At 47.0% G+C, this 14581-nt stretch overlaps 2 protein-coding genes across 6 annotated transcripts in view; both read left to right on the top strand.

The window, feature by feature from the left end:
• Positions 1-10062, top strand: part of CPD (carboxypeptidase D) — a 32675-nt gene extending 22613 nt beyond the window's left edge. The window contains exons 12-21 of the mRNA XM_028708391.2: positions 138-449; positions 897-1092; positions 1943-2078; positions 2371-2511; positions 2795-2890; positions 2974-3038; positions 3178-3309; positions 4699-4884; positions 5663-5762; positions 6152-10062. Of these exons, the coding sequence (XP_028564224.2) occupies positions 138-449; positions 897-1092; positions 1943-2078; positions 2371-2511; positions 2795-2890; positions 2974-3038; positions 3178-3309; positions 4699-4884; positions 5663-5762; positions 6152-6378 (1591 nt within the window). The 3' untranslated portion in view covers positions 6379-10062. The remainder of the gene's footprint in view (positions 1-137; positions 450-896; positions 1093-1942; positions 2079-2370; positions 2512-2794; positions 2891-2973; positions 3039-3177; positions 3310-4698; positions 4885-5662; positions 5763-6151) is intronic.
• Positions 10063-13159: 3097 nt separating this feature from the next.
• GOSR1 (golgi SNAP receptor complex member 1) overlaps positions 13160-14581 on the top strand; it is a 46517-nt gene continuing 45095 nt past the window's right edge. For 2 of the 5 annotated variants that reach the window (XM_028707595.2, XM_028707594.2), the window contains exon 1: positions 13219-13376. In XM_028707595.2, the coding sequence (XP_028563428.1) occupies positions 13340-13376 (37 nt within the window). In that variant the 5' untranslated portion in view covers positions 13219-13339. Of the gene's footprint in view, positions 13377-14581 lie in introns of all 5 variants that reach the window. The other 3 variants (XM_077919783.1, XM_028707600.2, XM_028707599.2) reach the window with 3 other exon arrangements.

Raw genomic sequence — 14581 nt, 5'->3', positions numbered from 1 at the left:
ATTTATTACTTTTCTCAGTAATCATTATAAAATAACAACAGCCTACATCCTATTGCCACAAGCAGTCAGAATGTTCAGTTTTATTGTACGCAATTTTCAAATTCTCCCCCTACCTCCTTTTTTTGTTTTTTTGAAAGGTATAATTCAGAAACTAAGACAGTGAAAGTTGGAGGTAAAGGTGCAGTGCAGGTCAACTTTACTTTGACTCGAAAAGACTCCAAGGTAGAGGAGGGGACAGTACCAGATATAAATATGGTTGGCCTCAACGGCACAGTCACCAAAGAGTTTGAGACCCTGATTAAAGACCTCTCAGCAGAGAATGGCTTGGAGCGCCTCCTGCTGTCGTCATCGGCAGATGTCCAGCCTCATCGCTACCGTTCCTACAATGAACTCTCCGAGTCTCTTAGAGGCCTCAACTTGAACTATCGGAAGATCACAAATCTCTCTAGGTAGGTGGAACTCCTGGGCTATGGGGAATTCTGTTTGTTCTGGAGAAGTCACAGCTTTGCTGTAATAATGAGTCCTCTATGTAATCCTGAACAAGCATTTGACAAGCTTACTCTGAATAGGGAGTGACCCTGTGTACATTTCTGGCTAAACAAAAAACAAATTTGAACACTGTATCCACACAAACCACATTCTGTCCTGAGAAATCCCAAACTCTGTATTCTGCAAACAGAGCAAAGTTTGTTAATTTTCTCTGAATTCTTTGTTCTTTATTCTGCTTTTGTGAAACATAGAGGGGGCAACAATCTATGCAGGGATCTTAGGCTCCTGAAAAATCCTGTTTTTGCAGCCTTTGGTGTTTGCACACATCAAACACACACAAGGCTTAAGCTGTTCTTTCCATTAAAAAGCTAACCAGCTGTACTTCTATTTGTTTGTTTGTTTGTCAGCTTGGGCCAAAGTGTTGAGTTTCGTCATATCTGGTCCCTGGAAATCTCCAACAAACCCAAAGAATCTGAGCCAGAGGAGCCAAAGATCCGTTTTGTGGCTGGCATCCATGGCAATGCCCCTGTTGGCACAGAGCTGCTCTTGGCCTTGGCAGAGTTCCTCTGCATGAACTACAAAAAGAACCTGGCCATTACCAAGGTAGGCTGTTGCATGTCTATCAGCTTCAGGATGTCCCTTCCGGGCACTCTGTGGACTATTAGAGGGGGATGTGGCTTAACAGAGGATATGTCTGAGAAGAACTCTCAGGTTGGGTGAGGGAACCTATGGCTCTTTAGGTGTTGCTGAACAGTGGTGATGGGAGCTGCAGTTCAGCAACATCCAGAGGGCCCAAGGATCCCCACCCCTGCCTCAGGAGATCCAAAGTGATGCTGAGTGCAAAGGCTGATTTGTCAGCCTCTACTTCTCAGATGGGAAAGACATGGCTTTTACGTGGTATATTGGAGCTAAGAGTACAACACCACGAGACTTCAATAAATCTGACCAATAATAATAATAATAATAATAATAATAATAATTTAGTATTTATACCCCCGCCCACTCTGGGCGGCTTCCAACAAAATATTAAAATACAGTAATTCATCAAATATTAAAAGCTTCCCTAAACAGGGCTGCCTTCAGACCAAGGGATAGCCGTGAGAGCATTCGAAGTGGCCCCAGTGCCATCCAAGCAGTGACAGGTACCTATGGGAGGGGCAAACACTGCTTTCATTTCACTTTTGGAAATTCCTCAACTTCTCTTCAGTTCTTCTCCCAGACTGTTAAACTGCTGACAGTTGTGGGATGTGGAATAATGGTGGAGGGCCTCCTGCACTTCCCGCTTCTCCAGTAGAGGCAGTTCTGTGCAAAACAGCCTTGGCTGCTCCTTCCCACCCTAGTCCTGCCACTTATCCAAGGAAAAACCAACTTTCTTCACACCCACCCCCTTTAGATGGATAGGGTCGGCTGATGCTTGATGATTCTTCCTTACTGTTTCTGTGTGTTTTTTTAGCTGATTGACAATACAAGAATTGTCATCGTGCCATCCCTGAATCCAGATGGGCGAGAGATTGCTCAGGAGAGAGACTGCACTTCCAAGACTGGCCTGACCAACATTCATGGCAAAGATCTGGACACTGATTTCACAAGTAAAGCACACACACCCTTCCTGAGCCAAATCCTTTAATCCTAACCTGGGGAGGGGTGTCTAATGGGTTAAAGAGAGCCCTGTTGCGGCACTGCACTAATTGCCTTTATCTACGCACTTTGATGGCTTGCCATTGAGTAGAAATGTGAGTGAATGGTCAGGTGCTTCAGTGCTGTGGCAGCAGCCTTGACAAAGCTTGTGTACTGTCTGGAGTCACCTGTTAACTCACCAGGTTGCTACTGAGTTGTTTGCTTGCCTCAAGTCTTGAGAACCTCTGTGTCTTACTCCATTAGGCAATTCCTCTGGGGCAAGAGAACCGGAAACCAAGGCCATCATGGACAACCTGATACTGAAGCAAGACTTCAGCCTCTCTGTTGCCTTGGATGGAGGATCTCTGCTTGTCACTTACCCCTATGACAAGCCTGTGCAGACAGGTAATGGTTGTGCCATCCTCTGAGTACTTTGGAAGCAACTTGTGGGATTATCTTCAATCTTTTAAAGAGCACTCCATTCCCTGCTGCTTCTTGAGAGAGTAAACTAGACATGGAGAACCTGGACCAGGCATGGGGAACCTTTCACCATTCATCCCTGGCCATTGAGCATGCTTGGCTTCTCATCGGCTCTTATAATGAGACCATGACATTTGCTGTCTGCCTCGAGCACCACAGGCTGAATCACACACTTGTTGACTCTCTAACTTCCCTTTTCTTTTTATAGTGGAGAACAAAGAGACTCTGAGATATTTGGCATCTGTGTATGCAAACAACCATCCCACAATGCATCTGGGCCAGCCTAGCTGTCCAAACAAGTCAGGTATGTGCCCAGGGTGCTCTGGACCTTTTGGGGCAGGCTTGTTTCTTACAAAGAGCTTCTGATTTTATGTTTCTCTCTTGCAGATGAGAATATTCCTGGAGGAGTGTTGCTTGGGGCTGAATGGAACAGTCACCTGGGAAGCATGAAGGTATTTCACAGTTGTACTACACTTTGGGGATCTTGTTTCTCTTAGCCAAATTAAATCAAAGTTGCCAATGGTGGTGCTTTGGTCCAGTCCTGTCTCTCTTTCCTGCCACAAACCCTCTTTTTGCATTTGTTTTTCTCAGGATTTCAGTCTTTCCTACGGACACTGCCCAGAGATTACGGTATACACTGGCTGCTGTTACTTCCCCAGTGCGGGGCAGCTTCCTACTCTCTGGGCGGAGAATAAGAAATCTCTTCTCAGCATGCTGGTGGAGGTGAGTTTGGACTTGAACGCATTCAAGCTTTTGTTTGCAGTTGCTCAGAATGGGCTGGACACCACGTTAGATTTAAGGATGGGATTTCTTGTAGCTGTTTACTGTTGGATATTCATTGTAGACTGAACCGATATTAAAAAATGTATACACATAAATCATTAAACAGCACAGAGCACTCATTAAAACGACTGTCTACTCAAGCAAATATTAAACAACTGTCAGCATTAAAGACTTCAGGAAAAGCCTGAAAATCCAGAGTGAGGCTGCCAGCAGAATCTCTGCTAGAATTGTGTTCCCAAGCATGGGACCAGTGGCACCCAGTACTGACTTCCAGCTGAGGCCAGGCAGACCTCTATGATACAGAGGACAACTAACAGCTCTCCTCTGGGTGATATAGTGAGGTGTAATGAGTGAGCTGGGATTTTGGACAAGGTTTATGCTGGTTTTAAATCCTCCTTGGCTCTGAGGTTTGTTGGGTCATCCTGGACACACTGCCTGCCACTCTGCCTGATAATGCGTTGCGTTCCCAGTCATAAGCCTTGAGGGTAAGGCAATGAGGAAGCGTAACATCAGGAACATACATTTTGGGTCTTGCTTAATTTTTGTGCGTATTTTGTTCTGTGGAGGTTTTCTTACTTCAGGGATGGGGAATCCTTTTCAATCCAAGGGCCGCATTCTTCTCACGGTCAGACTTCTGGGAGCCACAAATGGACGAAGAAGCAGATGCAACTCTTTCTTTTGGATTTGATATCCTGCCTTTCACTCCCTTTAAGGAGTCTCAAAGCGGCTCACATTCTCCTTTCCCTTCCTCCCCCACAACAAACACTCTGTGAGGTGAGTGAGGCTGAGAGACTGTAGTGGTTAAGAGTGGTGGACTCGTAATCTGGGGAACCGGGTTCGCGTCTCCGCTCCTCCACATGCAGCTGCTGGGTGACCTTGGGCCAGTCACACTTCTTTGAAGTCTCTCAGCCTCACTCACCTCAGCCTCACTCACCTGGGAAAGGAGAATGTGAGCCGCTTTGAGACTCCTTAAAGGGGGTGAAAGGCAGGATATCAAATCCAAACTCTTCTTCTTCTTCTTGTACAGTTGGCTATACATTCCAGACTTGTAAAGGTTTCTATAGTCTACCCTCCTGTGGCAATCTCTCAGTCCAGGCAAGGAAGAGGGCAGCTAGGCAAAAGAATTTGCAGAGAGTGGGGGGGTGCAGGACCAGGGAGAGTGGTGTGGGCTGCACAGTCCACGTAGAGAGGCCTGGAGAGCCACATCCAGCCTGCAGCCCAGAGGTTTCCCCACCTTTTGTCTTATCGCATAGAGAAGAGAAGATTTGTATCCTTACAGAAAAGGACTTCTTGATGTACACCTCCTCAGATTCCTTCCTTTCCTTCCAGGTTCATAAAGGAGTCTACGGGTTTGTCCGAGACAGGCATGGACAGCCAGTGTCGAAAGCTCAAATTGTGCTCAACGAAGGGGTAAAAGTCTACACTAAGGAAGGTGGTTATTTCCATGTGCTGCTGGCTCCTGGCTACCATAAGATCCATGCTATAGCAGAAGGCTATCAGCAGCAGCATGTCAAGGTATGGGAAAGGCACACCACAGCCTTGTTTCATGATCCTGGTGGAAGATGTGATTGAGGCAGCTTTGGCTTGAGTTGGGAAGAAATGCAGTGTGAGCCCTGGAGCATTTCTTTGGCAGGCGACCATCACACAAGAACCTTCTGGGAATTGGGAGCCGGAGCTGTGTGACAGAAGGCGGACGAGAAGTCCTGGCTGTAAAGAGGAACTGAGAACAGGGGGGGGGTTGGAAAGGGGGGCGCTGTGTACTTTCCGAGGGTCAGAAGGGATTTGGGAGTTAGGACACCAAATTGTGCAGGAACTCTTTGTGCCCAGGAACTCTTTGAGAGGAGTCGTCTCTCTTGTTGTGGGCAAGGAGATCATGAGGAAAGGGGGTCTGCCACTGCAAGAGAAACATGAACTCACCTTCACATTGAAGGCAAGAATGTTACATGTGAACCTCTCAGAGGTTCCCACTCCACCCGAAAGGTATCCCACCACATTCCAAGCACCTGGGAATTTGGCTTTCTAACCTATTTGAGTTTGACAACATTTGTGTTTTAGGGACTGGGACAGAGTCCCCCCCCCCCAACCATTGTGCTTAAAATGTACCCTAAGATTCTGTCCTTGCCCTCCCCACAAAATGAGTTCAGTGCAGACTTTTTCCTTATTCCATAAGAGAGTCCCAAGCCCCTGGCTGCTGGTACATTCGGAGAGGGGCGTGTTGGCTTCTTTTCCCCCTTAACCCTGGACTTGTGCTTTCATCCACACAATTGCTGAAATGTGTACTGCTTCTTTCCAGGTCTTGGTTCGCCATGACATGGCTAGCTTTCTCCATGTGCAGTTTGACACGGACAACAAGATCTTTGGCCTTCCAAGGGAGTTGGTGGTTACGGTAGCAGGTGAGAGCCCACATTACTGTTCCCTCTTGTGTGTTGTGGGGGGAAGTGTCTGTGCCTGAATGTCTATTTAGGAGGCTAGAAAGTAAGACATTTCCCCACTCTGGCTCTTTAAAGACTTGAGCCATTTTCTCCTCCTGTGTCCCCTGCATGCCCCATGGCTCCTGAATCTAGGATGCCTTTGCTTGCCATGAAGAACAGCTTCATATATTAATATGTGGGAGGTATTTTCTTACGTAAACATGCAAAATGTAATGTGTGTAAATGTAACTTAGGTGCATGATAAACCCATGGAGTTGCATGTGTCGTCTTCTGTTAAAGAAGCTTCTGCCCTTGTCCTGATGTTGATGTGTGGGTTTTGATTTCTCTCACACACAACCCCCTTTTCCCAGGGGCTACCATGACAGCTGTGATCCTGACAGCCTGCATCATCTGGTGTGTGTGTTCCATCAAGTCCAACCGGCACAAGGACGGCTTCCACCGCCTACGACAGCACCATGACGACTATGAGGACGAGATCCGCATGATGTCCACGGGCTCCAAGAAGTCCTTGCTGAGCCACGAGTTCCAGGATGAAACGGACACTGAGGAGGAGACACTCTACTCTAGCAAACACTGACCCACCCGGCAGCAGGGAAGTTCCCTGCAGAGACAGATCCTGCAACACTGAGCATTTCCCCCTTCTCAAGCGATGGACCCAGAACTTGTGTCCTCCCAAACCTTTGCTCTTGGCTCATGCCAGTTCCTGGTTTATGCACAAGGAGGGCACCTCACCCCACCCCACCCTCCAGCTGGCTTCTCTTCTAGTCAGGAGTGCAACTGAAAGCTTGGTTGCTTACAAGCCCACTCCAGGGAGGGGAACAACCAAATGGTTTTGTGGCGTTGCTAGCACTTCGGCAATGTTTTCCCTAAGCCCATCTGAGACTTTTCACTCCATGCAATTATCTGTGGGAAATTCACTGTAGCTGCCAAGATGTTTGTCTAAACTACTGCTGCTCCAGCAGCATATGGAAGTCTCTGGAACCTCTTATTCTCTTCTGCCTGGGGCAGGGTCAATGGGTGCAGGGTGTTAGGAAACTGGTCTTTGCTCACTACTTAGAGGAATTAAGCTCTTCCTTCTGTTAAGAATGACTTCAGGTTAGGTTATTTTGGCAGAAGCCTGGTTCATGGTTACCTTTGACTCCTAGCAAGAGAGGAGCGTTGTATCAAGATGCAAGAATCTATGTCTCCAGTAAAGGCGACAGTTCTTTTGAAAAATAAAAAACGTGTTTTGGTTGAGTTCTCTCGCACCGATCCTGCTTCAGAAGTTCTGATGTTCACTATTTGACAATGTAGACTAGCAAGAGTCTAATGTCTAATGCTAGCTAGATTGTGAGCCAGAATTCCTGGCTTGGATGCCAAATGGTCCTTCGCAGCTCGTTTTTTTGGATTCAGGCAGCCTTTGTACAAGCAGCCAGACTAGTGGCTTTCGTGATTGTGTATCTGTAGTCTAGAAAAATATTTCCTCCTAGTAAACCTTATTAATATGCAATTGCTTTGAAAACTCACCAGGCTACTCCTAACCACAATAAAACAAGACCGGGGGGGTGGGCACCTCCTTCTTGATCCTTCCTTTTTTGAGCACCAAGTCTGTAACTGCAAACCTGCTCTTCTGCTGAGATTAGATTTTGCTGCTTCTCAAAGTATCTCCAAAAAGGAGAGAGAATGTTAGTGGGCCTGTTCTGGAAGGGAAGGCACTACAGTGGTTATTCCTCATGTTGCATGGTACAAGTCTAGTCTCCCCCCCCCCCCCTTCAGCCACTTGTTCGGAAATTTCATTTATGGACTTTGCATATAGTGAGAGTAAAAAGCTGTTGCAAAGCTGACACACAATTACCACAAGCTTCGGGGAAGGGCTGCAACTCAGTGGTAGAGCATCCACTTTTCATATAGACAGTTCCAGATTCAATCTCCAACAGCATCTCCACATAGGGCTGGGGATGTTCCTCCTGCCTGAAACCCCGGAGAGGCACTGCCAGGCAGTGTTGACAGTACTGAGCTAGATGGACCAAATGGTCTGGCTTGATTTAAGGCTGCCTCCTATTTTTCTGACGTTTTACGTTTCACTGTTTGGGCTAGAAAAATCTCTTAGAAGGTAGACCAGCTCCCTCTTTGTACATGATGGATGTGTGTGTGTCTTTTGTTTCCTCGTTAAACGTCACCGTTTCTTAAGCCTTGTTAGCTTCATTTGGGGAAGGCATCAGGGTTAAAATCCAGTCAGGTGCACGCTCGCTAGGGGTCAAACCATGAAGCGGATGAATTGCAGCCGAGTGAAGCTGGGCTGTTTTGAGGGTTGGGGAATGGAAAGGATCGTGCTGATTTCTGCATTGCTGCTGCCAGGCAAGACTGGACAGGCACCACCCATTTGCAAGTATTTATCTGCTGGGTGACGTCCTCTTGCCAATATGTATCTTTGTGTCCTGGGCTCTTACACCACCTGTGTGGGAAGATGCAACCTGTCACGGAGTCGGGCTAACAAAACAGACCAGTTTTTTTGTTTTTGTTTTGAAGAAAGATAATGAAATCTGTGGGAGGTAAACAAGGCTCAGTCATTCATCCTTTGCTAGCTTTCTTATTGGAACTTGGCTAAATACTTCCACCTATACTGGCTCAGTTTGTTGTGAGAAATGCTTATAAGTCACCCTTTGCCAAACTAGTCCCCTTCACATGTTTTAGACTGCAATACCCATCAGCCCTGGTCAGCTTGTCCAAAACCTATGGGGTTTTTTGCCGGCATGGCAAAGGCTGGTATAAGTGATCCACAAGGCCTAAACCAGATGCTTTTCTCAAACCTCTTAAAACTTGCCATGATTGGGAACACAGTGACTGGGATTGCCACACTTATTCTATGGCTTACTGCTAAGTACATATACCATAATTATCTGAAACACCATGAGATGATGCTTTCAGTATACCCTCTCTAACAGCTAGGGATAGAAATACCCTCTAGCTTTTGTTCTCTGTCTGGATTTGCTCACTGTAAACAGCCCTGTGATCCTCGGATGAAGGCCAGTATAGAAATTTAATAAATAATAGTAATTGCATTCTGCCAGGACGCTCAAGGCTGTTTACAGTTGTAAAATACTAAACTGAGTAATATGTAAGACGGCCTCTCAGGCAGACTGATGTTCCCTTCAGGATTTGATGGTAATATGCTCCCTGGCCTGGGCTTCCTTAACTTCAGTTTCCCTCCTTCTTAAGTAACTGCAGGGAATATGAACCCTGGGATCCTCAACATGGTGCCTGTGGGCTCAGACACGTACACACCTCTTTGCACCCACAAAGGTCCCCTCCCCCTCCCATTTTTATCCCTTTTAAAAAGTTGAGGTGGTTTGGGGTCTTGTCTGCTTTTCTGTTGTTGGGGGGGGGTATGTTTTTGCCTCTTTAGGAAACGCAGTGACCAGCCTTGCCAGCCTTATTCCATGAAATGGGTATTGTGTGGTGCCCACAACAATTTTTTTATTTTAATTCCACGTGTGCCCCCTGGGCATCAAAAGGTTGAAGACGTGAGTTAACACTGTCCCCCTCATATCAGCCAGGATTAGATTCTATGAAATCAAGTTCCTAAGTCCATTAACAACCTTCCTACCTGTTTTATCCATCCCAAAATACTGTTACAAGAGTCTTCAATGCTATCCTAATAATCTTCTGCCTTAATTGATGTTTGGCTTTTAATATATAATCTTCTGAAGTACAAATTATTGAGTGCGGATTCCAGATATCCTTGTTGCCATATTATGGGTCTTGGGTTGGGCCTTCCTACCACATATTTAGAGGATTCTCTCCCTGCCATTCTTCCTCCTAAACTTCCCAGTTGGCAATAAGGTGGTATTTGGGTGGGGCACCAGACCTCTTTGCAGAACTTGTTTGAAATGTAGAATCTCAATGTGGAGGCAAGTCTTGCCTTGATGATCACAGGTGGCTGCCTCTGTTTGGTAGCAATTATGCAAAGGTGCTTAAAGAACAACACAAGTGTGTCCTGCTCCTGCTCTGTGCGACACCTTATGCCTTTGGAGGATCTGGTGTTTGCTTCTGTGGTGCGGAAGAGTGGTCTGCGACTGCTGCTGGTGTGTACCCCATCCCTGTCTTAGTCCATGCACTGTTGTGCCTTCAAAAGCAAAGTTTGAAATTAGGGGCTTGACTTGGGAATGCAAACCAGTGGGTGTGAATGGGGGGTGGGGTGGCTTGATGACTCTTCTGTGAGTGTGCGTTGGGTTTTTTAACATGTACACTGAGCTCTAATCTGTATAAAACTATTTTATGACGTCTCTTCTTCCTGTGTCTTATTTGCTTCACCGCTGGTTACATTCCTTGGTGTGGATCAGAGCTTATATGCAGGGGCATCTTTTTCTAGATCAAATGCAAAACACACACACACAGTTGCCTCATTTGTTCCTGTGTATTTGCCATTGGGGCAAGGGAGGGAAGTTGTGGCCTTCCTGTTGTTGTTGGGCTGCAACTCCCATCAGCCTGATCGTTGGGCTAGTGGGAATTGGAGTCCACTCCTGCTCCAAAAGCTTCTTTCAGTCTTGCTTTACTCTTCCCAAAGGGCTGTTCCTAATGTCCATTATGCAAAGAGGCACATTTTGGAATTCTCCCTTGAAATAACATGGAAAGTGCAATGCAAGAGTCAGCTCACCTGTACAAGTTGCTGGAAGCTTCCCCCCCCCCCAAGCCTTCAGTACAGTATTTATGCTCTATTCCTGTCCTCTTTGCACACTGATCCCCAACACAGGTTCTATAAGAATATCCAACCATATTAAATACCCATCAAACAAAACTGAAGTCCTCAACATACAATACTTAATTGCTCCTGCGGCGATAAATCACCAGTGGCCCTACCATCCCTCTCAATCAAAATTCTGGGCAAGGGTGGAGTTTTTAAAAACTTCCACCTAAAATTAAACATAGGGTGCTACTTCAGCTTGAGAAGGGGAGGCACCACAGACAAGTTTCCAGGTAGTATGAGTCCTGCTGTATTGTTTTTAAAAAGGGTTAGCTAGTGGTCTTGAAACAGGGCAGCCCCTTCATGATAGGAATACAGCAGCTGAAACACACTTTGGGACCACCAGCTTGTTACAGCAGTAGCCCCTTACACAGGCATTAAAGGTAAAGGGACCCCTGACCTTTCGGCCCAGTCGCGGATGACTCTGGGGTTGCGGCGCTCACCTCGCTTTATTGGCCGAGGGAGCTACTTGCAGTTTGATGTGCTTTCGAACTGCTAGGTTGGCAGGAGCTGGGACAGCAACGGGGTCGTGGGGATTCGAACTGCCGACCTTCTGATTGGCAAGTCCTAGGCTCTGTGGTTTAGCCCACAGCGCCACCCACAGCTTTAGGGGAGCTGAATATACAACGTCGCCCTATTCAGTTAGATACCGTAACTGGCCTGTCTGCTCCACTGTTGCATCTTTTGCATGGCAGTGGCTCAGGCAGAGAGGGGATTTACACACAAAGAAAATTCCTTGAGGTCCTTTTGAAATGAAATTTGAAGATCAAACCTTCTGCAGGCGATGACTACTAGCCTGTGTTTACAACAAAGTTTTCATACATTTTAATGCTGCACAGGAATGGACTTTCTCAGGGACAGCTTTTATAACCAACCCGCTCCTACCAAACAATATGCAACTGACCCAGTTACATGCCCTTCACCAAGCAAACTAAGCTTCTTGCTATAAAGCCAAAACTAAACGGCATTCGTTTTATGTTCAGAAGGGCCCAGCTTTAATCCACAGCATCTTTCGGTCACTAGGATGCTTGGTTATCAGCAAGTAACAAACATGGAATCAAAATGGGATGGATATCTTTAGTTGTGGTGCAGCAACAGAGATAATCACAAAGGCCTCCAGTCTTTTTCAGTTGCATTTAAACTAACTCCTCCAATAGGCAGTCTAATGTGATACATCAACGATCAGTTTACCTACAAGATTTCCTTACCCCAAATGTGTCTGTTCAGCCACTTTGATTGGCAGAATTGGCGCTACCACACCACAGGTGCCACATAAAATATCCCTCCTGCATTTGTAAGAACTCAGTTGTTTAGGATGGCAGCACCTGCACTTTGGAGCTCACAGCCTATTGAGAGCAAGCAGGTGCTTTCACTATTTTTGGTGCCTTGTTAGGCCTGCCTACCCAGATGCTTAGAAAGTTGAAGTAATTTTAATTTGTTTTAGTATTTTAAATTTTGCTTCTTTTAAAGTATAGTTGTGAATTTTTCTTGATTTTACTGTTTTATATTTTGTAAACCTCTTTCAGGTTTTTTTTTTTTTAATATAGTGGTGTATAAATTTTACAAAATAAGTAAATAAATGCAGTAGTGATGAAAGTTTTTTGGACAAGGCAGAGCTGGATGGACCCAATGATCTGATTTGGTACACGGTGGCTTCTTACATGAGGCACCACGTTGACTTCCTTGGAACAAAGCTGGGTTGTGTATGTATAATGATAAATAAATGAATCAATTAATTAGGCTGCAATCATAACCTTATGGGAGCAAGACCCATTGAATTATTCAGCGAGAGCCTGTGCAGAGTATTAGTAAGTGTCAGACTAGGACCTTGAAGAACAGGGTTCAAATCCTCACACAACCATGGAGATCACTGGGTGTGACCTTGGGTGCCAGTCACTTCCGCCCAGAGTGGCGGGGGCAATCCACTCAGATGGGTGGGGAACAAATTATTATTATTATTATTATTATTATTATTACACGCCACCTTGAGCTCCCTGGGGAAAAGTGGGATAGAAAAGTGGGCCCTGTGGAACGCCTTACCATCAGATGTCAAAGCGATAAATACGGTAACTACCTGACATTCAGAAGACATCTTAAGGCAGCCCTGTTCAGGGAAGTTTTTAATCTGTGATATTTTACTGTCTCTTTGGTTTTTATGGAAGCCGCCCAGAGTGGCTGGGGAAACCCAGACAGATGGGCGGGGTACAAATAATAAATTATTATTATTATTATTATTATTATTATTATTATTATTATTATTATTATCATTCATTCATTAGACCGCTATTTATTTAATACCAAAGCGGTTTAACAATAGTACATAAAGCCATACGATAAAATCCATGGGGTTTTTTTTTTTTTTTTAAGAAAAATCAGATTACACCAGAATTAAAATTATGCAAAGGCATAGCGAGGATCGCACGGGATATTAACTTGTCTTTCCGCCCGCCCTCTTTCGCCCTCGCAGGACCGAGTTTCAGTTGGTAACCTGGGCGGGGCAGAGAACCGAAAGCCCAAAGTCCGCCCTGCGGGGTGCGGGTAGCTATTACCGCCGCGAGCCGCCGAGTGGCGCTGCCGCGGCTGGCGCTCTAGGAATCCCCACTCCACCGCCGCTCCTCGCCATCTCTATGGTTCCACCTCCACGCTCCACCGCCCTCCTTTCCCGGCCTACGGTTTCTTGCAACAGCCCTTGCTCTCCTTCCCCATCTCTATGACCCGGAAGCGCCGAGCGGGAAAGGCGCTCTGGCCCGCGCCGCCTCCGTAGCCCAGCGCGCCGCCGGCCTAGGCCGCCGAGGGCTGACGTTGGACAACAAAGATGGCGGCGGCGGGGGGCAGCAGCAACTACTGGGAGGGTGAGTAGGGCGGGACGGGGGGAGGGTGGGGCAGCGGGGGAAGAAGAGTGAGGGGAGGGAGAGGGGGAGGGGGAGCTCAGCTGGGAGGGGCAGGGAGGCGCCGGGTGAGGGGCAGGAAAATGGAGAGGGGACCATTGGGGTTGCCAAGGGAGGGAGGCGGCGCTTTGGTCCTGGAAGGCCTCATCTTCTGCGACTGGGGAGGGCGAGGGCTCCCCCCAAGTGTCTAGGGGGGAGGGGGCCAAGAAGGGGAGGGGGCTGAGGCGGGGGGAAGGGGGCGCTTTGGTTCTATGGGGCCTCATTTCCGGAGGAGGGCTGGGGAAATGGAGTGGGGGGGGGCGTGGTGAGGTGTGGGGCCCAGCAGAGAGCACCAGGGGCCTTGTTTCCAACCAGGGCCAGCAAATGGGAGACCCACAAACAAGACATAATGGGTCCCTCTCTCTCTCTTTCTTTCTCTCTCTTTCTCTCACACACATGAAAAGGGCTCCGTGGTACACTGCTCCTGTGTAAGGAGGTTCTGTTTGCTTGTCACAGCTAAGGGTTACCTGCTGGAAGCTGCAGAAGGGGAGGCATTCTGTGGTGCTCGGGTCCTGTTTGGGGGCTTCGTCCGTTGGGTGATCTGTTGACAAAGACCTTACCGAGTTCAAGTTCAAGTTTATTAAATTTGTGAGGTCCATGCCTTTACACAAAATACCATAAAACATTATTGAAAGATAGACAATAAAATTATAAAAGTAAGCTAAAATTCATGCCATGCTGTCCCAGCAAGGAAACTACCCAAAAAAAACCCCACCATTCAGGAAAGAAGATACAGCAACAGGTTAAGAGAGCAATGGGAGGGACCTCACTGTTTCCTCCAGGAACCGTACCCTAGTTTTCATAGCCTTCACCACAAAGATGGGTGATCTGTTCATTTCACTGGGTCCGCTCTGAATAGGTTATGGGGTGTTAGGGGAGGGGGTCGTACCTCAGGTGCGGGACATGACATGCTCATTCTGGGGTAGTTTGTCCAGCTTTGGTCCCCACCCTGCACTCTGCTCTCACCTGTGGCTCCGGGAAGCTGTGGTTGCACCCCAAGAATGGCTTTGACTGACTGGCTAAACCAGGGGAGGGTAGCCGATGGGTCTCTCAGAACCTTGGTGAGTTAGGGACTTCCATTGCATGCGAAGACAGGCCCAGCAGATTGTGTGGATGATACCAGTAATGAG

This window comes from Podarcis muralis, chromosome 15 (genome assembly GCF_964188315.1).
Source record: "Podarcis muralis chromosome 15, rPodMur119.hap1.1, whole genome shotgun sequence".
Taxonomy (NCBI): Eukaryota; Metazoa; Chordata; class Lepidosauria; order Squamata; family Lacertidae; genus Podarcis; species Podarcis muralis.
Note: the sequence above shows the minus strand (reverse complement) of the source record. Positions and strands in the feature narration are given on the sequence as shown.